The following is a 16778-nucleotide window of genomic DNA, read 5'->3' as shown; positions in this document are numbered from 1 at the left end:
AACAAAAATATTGCTGTAAATATGGCTGTTTGGTTCGCCTTAGGCGATATTTTTATTGGGGATATTATGTGGGAGCGGGGGTGTCCCCCGCACATTAAAAAATGATGCGGGGGTGTCCCCCGCAGGGTCCATTGTGAATTTCGCTACAAAAATATGGCAATATTTTTGTATCGCGATATTTGTGCGGCAGAATTATCACATGGAACCCTGCTATCAGTCTGGAACAGGAGGCAACAGAAGAGCACATCACAACCCTGTGCCTTGAAGCCCCTGCTTCAAGTTCGGGCCCTGAAGACAAAGAGCACCCTGGTTCCTCCTTTTCTCACGTTGGAGGATTGTCGTAAAAAACTCTTGCAGGCCGGTAACTGGAAGCAAAAAGAGCAAACACCAGTCAAAAAAGCTTCTCAACTACCTAGAAAAGCCAAGTCGTCGCAACCTCATGTGACATTACATGCACGAAAGAACTCTGACCATTGTTTGAAAGACAGAAATCGTCAAGGTGTGGAACCTCCCCAAACAAGAAAATCTTTGCGAACGGATGAAAGACAAGGCTCTCTACGTGAAACAAAAACCCAAGCCTTCCACTACAGGTCCAGAACCGAGGCTTACCATAAGCCCCTAGCGAGATCAGAGAAAATGGCATGGACACTAAAATTGGAGCAGATCGTGGAAAATCACGACAAAATTATCTTAAACTGAAGAGGGGTCCTAGCCCTGTTCTACCTCATTCCAACTCTTTGGCGGATCAGATCAGACAACCTGAAGATTGTAGACCCAAGCAATAGATATTCCACAGCCAGAGCTCACCTGCATATTCCATCTACGAGGGCGAAAACTTTAATGAGACAGGAGTCTCAAGAACTTCTAAATCTGGGCTAGGCACTTATGGAACCAGCATTCAGAAATCGGGTATCTCGTTCGCCAAGAGCTCGAAGCACACAAAATAGACCAACAACTTCGAATACCCTGCTTAGCAACTCAAGGAAACAAAAACACAAGGAGAAAGAAGATCCTGTTAAGAGTTCCAAAGAAAGTGCGAACGAAGACGAGAAAGGACTCTAAATCCAACTCATTTACACCAATGAAAACTGATGCTCAACATACATTTTGCTCAGACCGTCGAGGGCCAAGTTGAAATCAGCACAGCTCCCCTGAACCAGAGGATAGGAAAAATTTAAGCTATCACTGCCGGCAAGGGTCTGAGCGACTCTTAGAAGTGAAAAGAGCCTGCACACAAAAAAATCTGGACAGGAAAGGACCCTCAAAATTCTGGGGACAAAAAAAACTCAACAAGGCATATGGCCCTGGCTGCTGAAGGCACTGATATCATATCACAAGAAATAGCAATTTGCCCCACTGACAGGCGACCAAAGAGACAACTTGTCAGACTATACATCTCACAACGACCTAAAATTATGCTCCTGTAACACAAGAGGGCACCAACATTTAACAACCCTGGGAGACGTAAATCTAGACGCCTTTGATATAATTTGCCTCCAAGAAACCTGGCTCACGGAAAAGCCAATCTTGGATGGGTACGACCTCATCCTGGCTCAAGCAAGAAAAGGCTCACTAGGCCGTCAAAGATAGCGCAGCCAAGGAGGCTAACTGACATTCGAATCTGTCCGTCTTTGCGACTTCGACCTTTCTTCCTCTCTGAGAGTGTTCTACTGGATCCTCAAGACTCTATTTTTGTAAAAATCTATTTTTGATTAAACACAAAAACAACATTTAAAAAAAAAGTAACATTTGGAAATATGATATGTACTTAACAAATAAAGATACAAACTGGATGTAAAATTAAAAGTAATAATTACAGTTTAGCAATACCAAATTAAAAATTCAAAATAGTAAAGCATGAGCCAATGAATGTTTCTCTGTTAGTGCACAAATTACTTTTGGAAGAAACTGAAAAGGCATGCCTAAAACCAAAATCAACTTTTACAGCACTGGACACATTAACGATACTGCTCCTGCGTGGGCATAACAATAACTACTTTTTTGATATCACAACATTATTTTCAATACTTTAAACTCTAGTGGTATTTCACCAACAATAAGAGCTTTAGGAATGGTACATCTTGGCAACCTGAAATAGAAAAAGGTTACCCTGATGCAGTTTCTGGTAAGAACACTACAAATAGCATAGCATAACATTTTGATCATATGATAACAATCAGTAGCAATAAGGGTCTTACCTATTTAGGGCTGTTAGTGTACGAAATTGATGAAGTGCAAGTGCAGTATCAATGGGATCCACAAAGAGCAAATTATCTAATAGACTGCAAACAGCTGAAAGCAGAGGCGGTGTCACTATTGCATACTGCTGCTCGAGAACAGCAGACATTTCAGAGATTTCTGGGCTGGGAGTTGCAGTTGTAACAATGTCAGTCTGACCTGCAAATCCAAAAACACTGAATCTTACTTAATGGATATATATTGTATTTTGCCCTTCGCTTGATCAAGCATACAAATAAAGTACAATTGTACAGAAAGAAGTAAAATTATTTTAAAAATATGTTTCAAATCCGCCACTTTGTAGATTCTTGGACACCTACTGCTTGATTTGAGAATGGGCAAAATGTTCCCAGTGTGTATGCTTCAGTCTTCAGCAACAGCATTGTTGCATGGCTGTTTCATGGTGCAGTCAGAAATAGTAAATTTTATGACAATTGAAGAGAATAAGGGAAAACATTATGTGTCATTTTCAGTAGGAAAAATGTAATCAGGACAAAATAACTACATTTCACAGAGAACATCTTAGGGGTACGTTTTCATTGGTTTGTTTATTCATTAGAATGAGTGCATGTTTATCAATTTAATGCAGTGACCAATTGGTAGAGCTAATTTTAATTGTATACTGTGGCTAGCAATGTCGTAGGGCACCCGAGTTGAGTGACTGTCGTTGGGGGCTTCACCATGCATCGAAATGACAAAAGCATTTGTCTATAGAGGCGCTCCGCATCTCACCCTTACTTGGATATCAGTAATCCTCCTGTTTCCATGGTAGGTGACTGTGGGTGTACTTTGCAGTGGGTTTCGTTGGACAGACAGCTTAAAATACTGACCGCTTCTGAACAGTGAACCTCTTTTTTCAGAGTATCTTTAACTGCATGATGTACTCAATCTCCGCCCACAAAAACAGAGAAAAGCAGCTCACTAAAATAATAGGCCTACTGGATGGCAGTTTCTCATTTTATGCAGAGGAAAAAGTACTTGACAGCAATTCATCAAGGTGCTTCATTTCAGAATCAAAGCACATACAAAAGATGAACAAATTACTTACCTCTCAGTAATGCTCTTTCTGATGGATGTTAATATCACTGATTCCTCACATATGATATTCATCTCCCGGGGCAGCTGCTCCTTGTAAACGTTTCAACCGCCAGGGGGGCAGCGCAGCTCCGCACGATGCCTCTGCGTGCCCTGCGCTGAACATGACGTCCCGGGAGGATAGCTCAGCGGCAACGTGCGACCCTTGGAAGCAAGACGACACTAAGCAAAGCAGGTTCGATCCACAGGTCCGCGCTTAAAAACCTCTGGGTGTTTAAGCGCGTTATAAATATGCAACTAAGACAAAAAAAAACAATTATGCAACCAAAAAACTATTCCTGTAACAGCGCCTCGATGCCCGCGGGCTGTGTGAGCGCTTTAAAAATGTAAATAACTAAAGTAAAATAAAAAAGATATAGAGGCGCAGCACCCCGTGGCGTTCGTTCCACCCTTTGTCCCAAGAATCTTGCTGGTGAAGGGCTGCAGAACCACGGAGCACTAGCTTTCCACCAAGACACACAGGTAGGGAGAGCGATGAGGAATTCAGCCCTCAAACGTCTACAAACTACAAGCTAATACAATCTTGTGGTAATGTGGGCAGAGGGAATGCTATACTTTCAATAGGGGTGTGAATGTAGTTCAGTAGCAACACAAACAGCGGTATACCAGTCCAAAATAAAGGAATGTCCAGCCAAGGTTCAACAAAAAATATTCTTTATGCAAACACACCATGCACAATAATAACTAACTAAAAACACTGTAAAAACCCATCGCTGTAGAAGGAACAAAGAATATGCAAAGAGAAAAGATGCAGTACTCTGGGTAATGAGACAGGGGGAAAAGGCAATACAAGACCACAATGTTCAAAGGATATGTTCTTGAGGGTGCAAAGGGCATTAGAATTGCCTATCCAGTCTCCAGGACCTAAAGATGGACCCTGGGGCAGTTAGCAGTCAATAGTACCTTTTTGCAGTACTTGGTGGTCTGGCAGCACAAAATAAGACTTCTTGGAGCTTTTATTTGAAGATCGATAGAGTGCAAAAGAAAGGAACAGGGGATCCTGGTGGTTCAAATTTGTCAAACAGTTTTGGAAAAACGGCTCCAAGCAGTTTAATAGCGAAAAACACTAGGATTCCAGCATGCTTGGCTCTCAGTGTGTAGTGAGGCCCAATCCAGAGTCTCAGTGACAAGATGAGCCATTTTCATGTACTCCCAAACACTGGGGAGGCTGGCATACTACTGCAGGGGTCATTCAGCACAGTGAGGGGCGAGAACCACTGTGGCTGGCAGAGAATCAGGTCTTGTTCCAGCAGCAGGTTCAACCCCAATGGTTCCTGGGGACGGTTAAGGAACAGAGCTCGCCTCTGCCTTGCAACACCTGCCTTCACCTCACAAGTGGAGGACTCTGGAAAGGACTGCTATCAAAGCAAGGTCCAATCGAAATCATCTTCAAGGGTTGAAGTCCAAAGAACAGTTTGAATCTAGGTGTGCCCCATTGTTGTTGCTCCACTATAGTTGATTCTATGGGTTTTTTCAATCTCTGTGCCAAAGTTACATCTAGATGTTTCCATCACTGTGTCAAAGTTAAATAAGAGCGTCCTTTGCTGTACCAAAGTTAAATCTAGGTTTTCTCGCATTGCTCTATAAAAAGCTCAAATCTAAGTGATCTTCAACTGCTGTAAGTATAGCCTGTGCTCCTCTAGCTAGAATTTGTTGAAGCACAGACTGGCGCTGTCACTAACCATTCTATCACAGCCGCAAGAATTCACAAAGTAAGTGTTCTGACTTGAGTGTCGTGTAGACCGATGAGACCTCCGTCCCCAAGTGACGCACAGGGGAACTAATAGAAACCCGCTGTACGACCCTTGAGGCCACAGGTGAGAGATGTCTTCTCAGATCCACGGAGCCTCTTGGAACACCGATGCTGCTGTCAAGAGGGAATGAGGTTAAGTACCAGGCAAGCACAATACAATGAGGTAAACGAAAGTAACTAAAGTGTCTTACCTATCTGGTGTAATGGAGACCCAGGTAACCTAGTAGGGAGATTCGAGGCTCATTAGATGCGGCGGTCCCTGGAATGGTAGAACCGCAGGTTTAGCGTGGATGAGGAATAGCCACCTGTGGGAGTCAGGGCTTGACTTGAATCCCCAGTAGGGAAAAGGCGTAGAAGATCAGCAAAGTACCAAGGGATGATCCAAAGACAAGTCGAGGTGCAGTCCAAATATCCGGCAACAGGTAAACAGTTCCAAGCAAAAGTACCAAGGGGTGTCCGAGGGAGTCCGAGATAGAGTTCCGTGATCAAGGTAACAAGGAGCAAGTTGTAACGCCAAACAGTGTCCGAAGCCAGCTGAGAAGCAATGAGCGTTCTGTCTCTCAGACCTTTATACTGACCGCCCCTGGGTCATGTGACTACTCTGGATCATGTGACGTCCACCAAGATCGCATGGGGAACGCCGTAGAGTATCACGTGACCGGCGTGAAGACGTAAGGCCGCCCTTTCTGCTATACGTTCTCCAAGGCAGTTGCCAATGCAGAAAGGGTTGCAATCGAGCCCGTACACTGGTACGGAGTTTTCGGTTCTGTGGGTTCACCGAATCACTTGAGCCTCGAAGCTTGGGAGGAGATGTCGGAGGAATGTGAGCGGTGTTCTGACGTGTCGTGGCCTGGTGTGCAGAGGATCGCCTAACATAGCCCCCCCCCAACGGCCCACGACCCCGTGGGCAGGACGGATGATCCCTATGGAAGCGGGCTACCAAGCGCGGGGCGTCCAAATCAGATGCGGAAACCCACGAACGCTCCTCCGGGCCGTAACCCGTCCAATCCACCAGATACTGGAGCTTACCCCTAAACCATCTAGAACCCAAAATGGCCGACACCTCAAAAACATCAGGAGAGGTCAAGGACACCGGCGCAACAGGGGTACGAAGACGGACTGAGTCAGGACAGGGTTTGAGGAGGGAGACATGAAACACAGGATGGATACGCCAAGAGCTGGGGAGTACTAGACGGAAAGCCACCGGATTAACAACCTGTGAGATCACATACGGCCCGACAAAGCGAGGCAGCAACTTCCGGCAACCCACAAGGCGAAGATGACGGGAAGATAACCAGACCCTAGAACCCACCACCAGAGGGGGAGCAGCACGACGTTTGCCATCCACACGGGCCTTCATAGAGGCCTTTGCTTCAGTGAGATGAACCACTGTACTCGCATGAATAGCAGAAAGATCCCTAAGACACGTCGTGGCCGCAGGATTCGAAGAACCAGAGGCATCAGGGACCGGCAAAACCTTGGGATGTTGACCATAGAGGGCGTAAAAAGGAGAATAACCAGTAGCCGAATGAGCCGCATTGTTATACGCGAACTCCGCAAGCCGCAAAACGGCCAACCAAGAGGACTGATGTTGCAATATGAGGCAACGAAGGTACTGTTCCATCGATTGATTCGTCCTTTCGGTCTGACCGTCGGTCTCCGGATGATAGGCCGAAGAATACCTCGTATCAATGCCCAATAGTCTCGTCAAGGACCTCCAAAACCGAGAGGTGAACTGTGAACCCCGATCGGAAACAAGGACCGAAGGGAGGCCGAATAGCCTAAACACATGTTCAAAAAACAAGTCTGCCAAGACAGGGGCCGAAGGGATACCTTTACAAGGAACAAAACGGGCCATTTTAGTGAATGTGTCCACCACTACCCAGACGGTGTCGAAGCCTTTTGACTTGGGGAGATCGGTAACGAAATCCATAGTCAATGTATGCCAGGGCCTGGGAGGTACCGGAAGCGGAAGCAACAACCCAACCGGTCGACCCCTTTGATGTTTAGCCTGAGCACATACCGCACAAGAACTGACATAACACTCCACATCGCGCTTCATAGAAGGCCACCAACACCAACGCTTGAGAAGATCCAAAGTACGCTCTTGTCCGGGATGGGCATTAAAGGGAGCGTCATGAGACCACTCCAGGGCTAGATTACGTGTATCAGGTGTAGGAAGGAACAGGCGTTCATGTACGAAAGGTAAACCATCAGAATACACTGGATCCCATTCTCGTAACTGGTCAGAATGATTGCTAGTCCAGGACCGAACCGAATCTAATAGAGACAATGAGGGTGTACAGAGACAAATCACATGGCTCTTACCGAGAACAGTGTCGGGGAATGTGTCACACCGCCCCTCGCACAGAAGACACGCCTTTCCACGTCCACACTCTCCTCCCACGCGACACCCGACAGTGGTACCTTATTGCCCCGGCAGGTCACACATTGTAGGGCACGACGTGGCATACTTAACACCACTGGAGTTTATCGTCCTTCACGTTTGTGGCAAGTGAGTTGGAGGCTTCTGCATCACAAACGATCACGCCATCCACGGAGAATTGTCCGACACAGCACGGCAAGGATCACGTGACTCGCTGTCTAGCAGCACGGCAACGCTTTGGTACCTTTCGTCACGTGAACATGGTCACGTGTTTCCTTACCTTGGATAAAAGGAGTCCAACTACCGAAAGCGTTGCTTCACAGCTGTTCTTTTGGATCACGTGACGCTTTCGCCTCGTTCAAGACTCACTCCATTGATCACGGCCTTGTACCTCGGACTGCTCTTTGCCTAGCCCTTGTCTGCTTTTGGAACTTTGGATTATTTACCTGGGTCAACTGTTGCCGACCTACGCTCTGCCTTACGGACTGTTTTGCTTAGCCCTCCTCGAATCTTGGATCTCTTGTTTTGGACCTCGAACTGTTCAAGATACTCATTCCGATCCCGTGGTTCATTGGGACCTCGGTCCTATCTCAGGTGATTGCCTACCAGGACGCTCTCCACAGACCACTTGTCATCAGAACCCCTACACTTACAGGTATTACAGTGATTCAGATGTATACACTTTGAGAATCGCACACTGTACCATTACCTAACCATATACTTTCCTTTACAGCGCTCCAGGGGTTCTTCCGGTTGTTCCCGCGTCCTGACTCCACGGACTATCACCTTTGGCTCTAATTTTCATTCTGGCAGGTGTTATTGTGGATGTCAGTTTGATACTTGGGGACAGAGGGATAGCCCATACTCTGCACGACCACCAACTTTGTAACAGAATGTAGGTAACTGGACCCCCCCCGGGGAACGTGACAAGGCATCCGCCTTCCCATGTGAAGTGCCAGGACGGTGCATGATATGGAAATCAAAAGCGGAAAAGAAAAGATGCCATCGGACCTGTCTGCTATTGATGCATTTCAAAGAAGCCAGATCCTGTAGGTTACGATGGTCTGAGTATACCGTGATGGGATGTGTAGCCCCCAGAAGATGATGACGCCAGACACGGAAAGCATCCATGACAGCCAAGAGTTCTTTCTCCGTAACGGTATAATGAGACTCAGTACTGGAAAACTTACGGGAATGATATGCAACTGGGTGTAATTTGCCTGTATTTGGACATGTTTGTGATAATACCGCACCGAGGGCAAAGGAAGAGGCATCCGCCTCTACTATGAACGGAAGATCAGGATTTGGATGTTGGAGTACCGGTGCGGTAGTAAAGGCGGTTTTCAAAGCCTCAAAAGCCTCCTGCTGTTCTCTCTGCCATTGATATGGTACCTGAGGACTAGTCAGGGCCGTAAGCGGGGCTACAATTGTGGAAAAGGAAGAAATGAAACGTCTGTAAAAGTTGGCGAATCCTAAAAAAGCCTGCAAGGATTTGAGTGTTTGAGGTACTGGCCAATCTAATACTGCTTTGACCTTAGATTCGTTCATGGATAACGCCCCAGGGGTGATGTGAAAACCCAAAAACTCAACAGTAGTTTTATGGAACTGACATTTCTCAGGTTTGGCAAATAAGGAATGTGCCCTCAAACGGGTTAATACTTCTCGGACATGTTTTACGTGTTCATCAAGATCACGAGAAAAGATCAGGATGTCGTCCAAGTACACAACCATATAAACATCCAGAATATCCCTGAATATGTCATTCATGAATCGTTGGAATGTGGCCGGGGCGTTACATAGGCCAAAGGGCATGACTAGATATTCGTACAAACCATACCGAGTGCAGAAAGCGGTCTTCCACTCGTCTCCCTCGCGGACGCGTACTAAGTTGTATGCGCCGCGTAGGTCAAGCTTAGTGAAAATGGAAGCATGTGTTAAATGGTTTAGAAGTGGAGTGATTAACGGGATGGGGTACCTATCCTTTTTAGTGATAGCGTTAAGACGCCGATAATCTACACAAGGACGTAAATCCCCCTCCTTCTTGGGTACAAAGAAGATAGGACTTGCCGCGGGTGAAGTGGAGGGGCGGATGTGTCCTAATCGTAGGGCGTTCTGTACATAGTCTTTCAACGCTAGTTCCTCCGAAGGGGACAAAGAATAGATCCTGCCCGAAGGAATATTGGAATCGGGAAGCAATTCGATTGGGCAGTCATATGGTCTGTGTGGAGGAAGTACCTCAGACGAGCCCCGATCGAACACTGATTCGAATTCTCCGTATTCTGGCGGAATCCCAGATACCAACCCCCCAACAGTATGTGTATGCACAAGCTCTGGATCGTCGACAGACAGTGTGAGTTGGGCTAAGGCCCCCAAGGCCCGAGAAGGTGTGTCAGAGGCTTGATGGACCGGAAGACAATAATTCTGACAGATTTCAGACTCAAAGATTACAGTGCCTGATTGCCAATTGATCAATGGATTATGTTCACGTAACCATGGAATCCCTAGTATGATGCCAAATTGGGGTGTGGTGATCAAATCAAAACTCAGGGTTTCTGTGTGTACTTCTTGTATGTTTAACAAGAGGGGTGCAGTTTGATGTCTAACAGGACCAGAAACCAGTGCAGAGCCGTCTACGGCTTGGACGTGTTCCGGTCGTGTTTTTACCACTAAAGGTAGGTTGAGGGAATGGGCCAAATCAATATCTATGTAATTACCAGTGGCACCTGAATCAATAATGATATTGACTGCATGAAGAAGGCCTGTAGAGGGACATAGGGTAGCCTTTACAGAAATGGGTTGGACACGAGTAAAGGCAAGGGAGGTACCCGGAGAAGATGACGGAACACTCGACCTGTTCTCCGGTTCTAAGGTCGAGCCGTCCGAAAAACCTGACTCTTCCTGGGCCGTCGAGGACACTCTTTCACGAAATGTCCAGTGGTGCCACAATAAAAGCATGCGTTATCCACCCTTCTACATTCTCTCTCAGATGTTGTAATGGGACTACGTACCCCTCCCACTTGCATAGGTTCTTCAGTACCGGAAGCAGGAGTGCCAACAAGAGTGGGAGAGGAAGAGGCCCCCAATTCAGCTCTACGCTCCGATCGTCGTGCATCTACCTGCAAGACCAGATCAACCAATTCCTGATACTGAGTAGGCATAGAAGGGATCACTGCTAATGCATCTTTCATGGTGTTACTCAACCCCCTATAGAAGACCACCGCCCTCTTGTTTTCTGGCCATGATGTTTCCGCAACTAGCTGATTGAACCGGGTGATGTAATCTATCAGGGGCCTTTTACCCTGAGTCAATTCCAACAACTCCAAATCCCTAGACTGTACCTTGTGTCGGGTATCGAATACTCGGGCCATTTCTAGGACCAACAAATCAAAGTCATAAAGAACGGGACTATTGTTCTCTAACAGGGGATTAGCCCAAGCGGCTGCTGTTCCGGCCAAATGGGAAAGGGCGAAGGCAGCTTTAGCAGTGGTTGTAGGAAAAGCCAAAGGTCTGCATAGGAAATGTAACTTGCACTGATTAATAAAGGTTCTGAACTTCTTGGGATCCCCTTGATAGCGTTCAGGAGCAGCTAAGGGGGAAGGAGTTGGGAGTATCATCGGAGTTGAGGCTATAGGAGCAGTAAAGGGAGAGGGTGTAGTGGAGGAGCTGGTATCTCCAAACTCAGGGTCTGCAGGAAGGGAGTGTTGAACGCTTTGTATGGAATCCAACCTTTGATGGATCACTGTGTTTGCAGCGGCCATATCTGCCCTTAATACTGTAATTGCCTGAACCAAAGCAGCTATGGGTTCATCCGTGGATCCCTGCATCGTCTAGCACGACTGTACGGCTTCTCAGTCTGTTCTGACTTGAGTGTCGTGTAGACCGATGAGACCTCCGTCCCCAAGTGACGCACAGGGGAACTAATAGAAACCCGCTGTACGACCCTTGAGGCCACAGGTGAGAGATGTCTTCTCAGATCCACGGAGCCTCTTGGAACACCGATGCTGCTGTCAAGAGGGAATGAGGTTAAGTACCAGGCAAGCACAATACAATGAGGTAAACGAAAGTAACTAAAGTGTCTTACCTATCTGGTGTAATGGAGACCCAGGTAACCTAGTAGGGAGATTCGAGGCTCATTAGATGCGGCGGTCCCTGGAATGGTAGAACCGCAGGTTTAGGGTGGATGAGGAATAGCCACCTGTGGGAGTCAGGGCTTGACTTGAATCCCCAGTAGGGAAAAGGCGTAGAAGATCAGCAAAGTACCAAGGGATGATCCAAAGACAAGTCGAGGTGCAGTCCAAATATCCGGCAACAGGTAAACAGTTCCAAGCAAAAGTACCAAGGGGTGTCCGAGGGAGTCCGAGATAGAGTTCCGTGATCAAGGTAACAAGGAGCAAGTTGTAACGCCAAACAGTGTCCGAAGCCAGCTGAGAAGCAATGAGCGTTCTGTCTCTCAGACCTTTATACTGACCGCCCCTGGGTCATGTGACTACTCTGGATCATGTGACGTCCACCAAGATCGCATGGGGAACGCCGTAGAGTATCACGTGACCGGCGTGAAGACGTAAGGCCGCCCTTTCTGCTATATGTTCTCCAAGGCAGTTGCCAATGCAGAAAGGGTTGCAATCGAGCCCGTACACTGGTACGGAGTTTTCGGTTCTGTGGGTTCACCGAATCACTTGAGCCTCGAAGCTTGGGAGGAGATGTCGGGGGAATGTGAGCGGTGTTCTGACGTGTCGTGGCCTGGTGTGCAGAGGATCGCCTAACAGTAAGCCGCTACCAGACTGGGAACACATACAACAAATCACCACATAATCTACTAGGTAGGTATAACGCACCACTCCGGTGGACACTGGCCGCAGGCATAGCTACCCGCAAAAATCAGAATACAGCAATGACTATGACAAAAAGTGGTTGTGCTGGTTACATAATTTTCCACCTACTTACACCAGACTATGCCTCAATACCTTTGACATCAGTATGCAGCGAAGACCTCTGACAAATTGTGGCATGCTGAACACATAGGAAGTCTCTAGCACTCACGCCATCTCCTGACTCCTCTCAGCACCCATCCACATGCCTGACCTCATGCGTTGCTCTCTACAGGAGCTTTGCCAACCCTGCTAAGCCTTATTTTGCCAAATGCACACATGCATTCTAATCTTACTCTGTGAACTCCAACACTCTGGACTTCGGTCCCTTAGGACGTTCCCATCACCTGCGCATTGAGACTATAATAATAGTAAAATGCGCTATATAAATGACAAGTACAATACAAGAACAATACAACATATTACTTACCCCTCAGTAATGTTCTTTCTGATGGATGTTCCTCATGTAGGATATTCCTATTCCGCAGCTTTCGCCAGAAACATTTCTGCCACCAGAGGGTGCAGCACAGCTCCGCGTCGGCTCCGATTCCTCTAGGAGCTGCGCGACCGATTTGAAATCGGGGCCAGTATATATAGCAGCGCCATGCCCCCAGTTCCATCCTTTTCCCCCATCATTCTGAAACTCGGTAACTCGCAAGAGAGGCAGGTAGGGAGGGTGATGAGTAATCAGTGGGAGGAACATCCATCAGGAACCACATTCCAGAGAGGTTGGTAATTTGTTCTTCTAATGAATTTCTTCCTCCCAAGGATTCCTCTTCTATGATAGAATCTCAAAGCAGCATGTAACCTTGGAGCAGGGAAAGAGAATAGTGTGCTTTTAAATCATTTCCTCGTTTGGCACGGAGTCCAAGTACCACCATAGCCCAGTGGGGCTTCAATTTGCATTGCCTTCCCACTACCAAAATGGCCGCCGCCATTGCTGCATCAACAGGCACTGGAGTGCCTCGTCTTCCTCCAGCCCGATTCCCCTGATTGGTTTGCTCATTCCATCTTTAGCCAATCAGTGAGCTGGCAGGCGGAACGCCAGGTCACCATCCAAGGCACTCACTGAAGGCCCTGTTTGTGCCTATCAGGGCATGCCTGGGCATGCAGGCCCCCTTCTTACTACTGCTGCAAAAGATGTACGTTATGCTGGATACTTCTTCCTTGAGCCGTTGGGCTGTGGCATCCCTCCTGCCATCATGTGAGTGCTGAGTGTTGCTCAGTTGCCCACCTCATCTCTCCTTGACTCTTACCCTCTGCTTCTCCAGGTATTATCATTGCCCTATCTCTGTTGACATATGTTCCTTTGTACTTCATGTTCTACCTTTTAGATGGCTTTCTACATTTTTTGAGCGCTCATTCCATTGCCCCCACTTCTGTGCTGCTGTGCTGCAATACCTGTATCACAACATTCGTTTTTAGGTGTACTTTCATCCTTTATTGTTGTGACTGTTACTTTTGAAAAATCGAATATAGGTGTGCTTGCATCCTGTATTGCTGTGACTCTTAGTTTTTCAAAAACGAAATTATGTGTTCTTTCATCATGTATTTGATTTTTTCTGCCAGCTAAAAATCCAACTCACTCGTTTGCCCTCTGTACTATTTCTGTTTCTCCAATTCCTATTGTGTGCTTCCTTTGTTTGTGTGCGCCCTCCTGACAACTCCCTCCCCTGTGTCCCAGCTGCTCAGCCTGGTTAAGTATGCCAAACTTTATGCTCCCTCACAATTTGTATTTTGTATTTTATTTGTATTTTATTTATTTGTATAGCGCACCAGGCCCAGGGGCAACCGGGCGCATCACTTAGTGTCAGCATGATAAAAACAGAGAGCAATAATTACAAAGTTTACAGGTATAATACAAGGTTTACAGGTATAATAATAACAGAGAGAGGACCAGCAGATTGTATAAACAGGGGTACGGCTATGTACAAGTTGAGCAGAGAGCCCAGTGCTAGATGTCTTGGGCGGAAAACCAAGCTTTGGTAAGGTGTTTGAATCTCAGGAAGGAAGGTCCTACTCTAAGCTCATTAGGCAGCGTGTTCCATAATTTAGCTGCCATAATAGGGAAGCTGGTTCCACCAGATCTTTGGAGATTGAAATGTGGAAGACAAGGCAGTTTGATTGAGCCATTCTGCAAGGTCTAATGGAGTTGTGGAGGGCAAATCGGTTGGCCAGGTAATGGGGAGCTTGGTTATGAAGGCTAAGAGCCAGGGTTTTCAGGGAAATTCGATGTGGGATTGAGAGCCAGTGAATGTTTCGTCTAGTGTCGGATATGTGTTGGCGCCTGGGAATGTTGAGGGCAGCTCTAATCGCATTGTTTTGGACAATTTGTAGCTTATTTAGGTTGCAGCGATTGGTGCCTAGGTAAAGTGCATTGCAGTAATCAATCTTGGATAATACAAGGGTCCTGGCCAGGGTCACACAGTTGGGTGCAGAGAGAAAAGGGTGACAAGCTGTAATAAGCTTGCAGGTATATGCCGCCGCGGATGAGACTGAGTTAGTTTGTCTGGTCAGGGATAGAGTGGAATCAATGTACATCCCTAGGGTTTTAGTGTCCTTGGCGTGGGGATAGTATTCCCATTGATGATGAAGGACTTAAACGCAGGGTCGAGTTTGGTAAGTTTTTGTGGCGAGCCAAGAATAAGGAGCTCTGTCTTTTCATCATTTAGACAGAGTCCGTGTTGTGCCATCCACGCTTGGATGACCTTGTAAATGACGTTGATAGCATGGGAATCAGCGTAGTTGGTGTGACACCCAGCTAGTCCAAGATATCGAAAAGGGGTTTGGTGAACACTTTATACAACGTGGGTGAGACACAAGATCCTTGCGGCACACCACAGGAGACAGGTGCAGGTGGGGCGGCTGCTAGAGGAGAGAACACGTGCACTGATCTATTGTCTAAGAAGGAGCTAATCCAGGTTGTAGCTTTGTCGGAGAAGCGTGCAGCAGATTTAAGGTGGTGACAAAGAATTTCATGGTTGACAAGATCAAAGGCCGCCGAGAGGTCTAAGAGGAGTAAGAGAGTAAGTTTGCCTTCGTCTTTTAAATCTTCAATCTGTGTTTTTAGATCTATAAGGGCAGTTTCGGTGCCGTGACGTGGCCGAAACCCAGATTGCCTAAAACCCAGAAGTTTGTTAGATTCAAGGTAATCTTGAATTTGCAGATATGCTGCTCGGTCGTGGATTTTTAGTAAAAATGGGACCGTAGTGATTGGCCTATAGTTAGTGGGTATACTACAGGGTAGGTTTTTTCAGTAGAGGAATGACCCATGCATCCTTTAGATTGTCAGGTACAATCCCAGAGCTAAAGGAAGAGTTGATGAACGTGGTGATGAATGGCGCTAGGTCATTAGCTGCTTCCTTAATAATGGGCGCCGGGCAGAGGTCGCCTTGGCAGTTGGACGGTTTAAGGCCGACGATCTTTTCCACTTCAGAAATGGAGAGTGGAGAGAAGCTAAAAGGAGTCAGAGAATCTGGGATGGAGTGGTTTAAGGTGGGGATAGGGTTGGGTTGTGGGTTGGATTGTAAACTCGTTTGTTTATTATTGATTTTAATTTGAAGAGTGGCAATCTTGCCGGGGAGAGCCTCTTGGATTTTGGTGCAGCAAGTGCTATCTTTGATACAAGCATCTGGTGCAGTGACCAGAGTTTCAAGTTCTTTTAGGATTCTAAACAATTCTTTGGTGTTGGAGTTGGCTTGTTCGATACGTTTATTTTAAGTGTCTTTTTTAGCCTGGAATTTGGCTCCCTTGTAATTAAGGGTGGCCAGGAAGAGACACAATTTGTTAGCTGCGGACTGATTGCTTTTCCAATGTGATTCCGCAGTTCGTTTTTCTTTGCGCAGGGTTCTAAGCTGGGGTGTGAACCAGGAGTTCAGATGGGCTCGAGGTTTAGATTTTCTCAGTTTAGATGAGGCGATGATGTCTAAGGCTTTTTGCATAGCGAGGTTAAAGGTGTCAACCAGAGGCGTAGGGTCGGAGCATGAGCGAGCCTGAGCATTGAGAGCAAGAAGGAGGGGGAGGAGTCTGTCGCAGGTGATATCACGTTTATTACGAGTGGCAGTAGCAGGTACAATGATAGGAGAGGGGCTGACGGTTTTGGACTGAATGTTAAACGTAATTAAATTGTGGTCAGTCCATGCATACTGTTGGTTGGAGATGATGTTGATGGGACAATTGTGGGCGGCTAGCCAGTCAAGGGTTCTACCCTTAGCGTGGGTAGGTTGGTTGATAAGCTGTATGAATCCTGCAATCATAAGCATATTTTCAATAGTCGTGGCAGCAGTGTCATTGGGATCAACGAGGCCATGGTTAAAGTCCCCTAATATCGAGGCTTGGGATTTGGTTTTGGTGTTATGAGAGATGATGTTAGAAAGGTCCTCAGCGAAGGTGGATAGCGGCCCAGGTGGCCGGTAAAGTAGATGGAAGGTGATCGAGC

General features: G+C 46.8%; 1 protein-coding gene across 1 annotated transcript in view; it reads right to left on the bottom strand.

The window, feature by feature from the left end:
- RTTN (rotatin) overlaps positions 1-16778 on the bottom strand; it is a 2784523-nt gene that overhangs the window by 363964 nt on the left and 2403781 nt on the right. The window contains exon 37 of the mRNA XM_069620779.1: positions 2199-2397. Coding sequence (XP_069476880.1) covers positions 2199-2397 — 199 coding nt within the window. The remainder of the gene's footprint in view (positions 1-2198; positions 2398-16778) is intronic.

Source organism: Ambystoma mexicanum, chromosome 5q, assembly GCF_040938575.1.
Source record: "Ambystoma mexicanum isolate Mex_15411 chromosome 5q, UKY_AmexF1_1, whole genome shotgun sequence".
Lineage (NCBI taxonomy): Eukaryota > Metazoa > Chordata > Amphibia > Caudata > Ambystomatidae > Ambystoma > Ambystoma mexicanum.
Note: the sequence above shows the minus strand (reverse complement) of the source record. Positions and strands in the feature narration are given on the sequence as shown.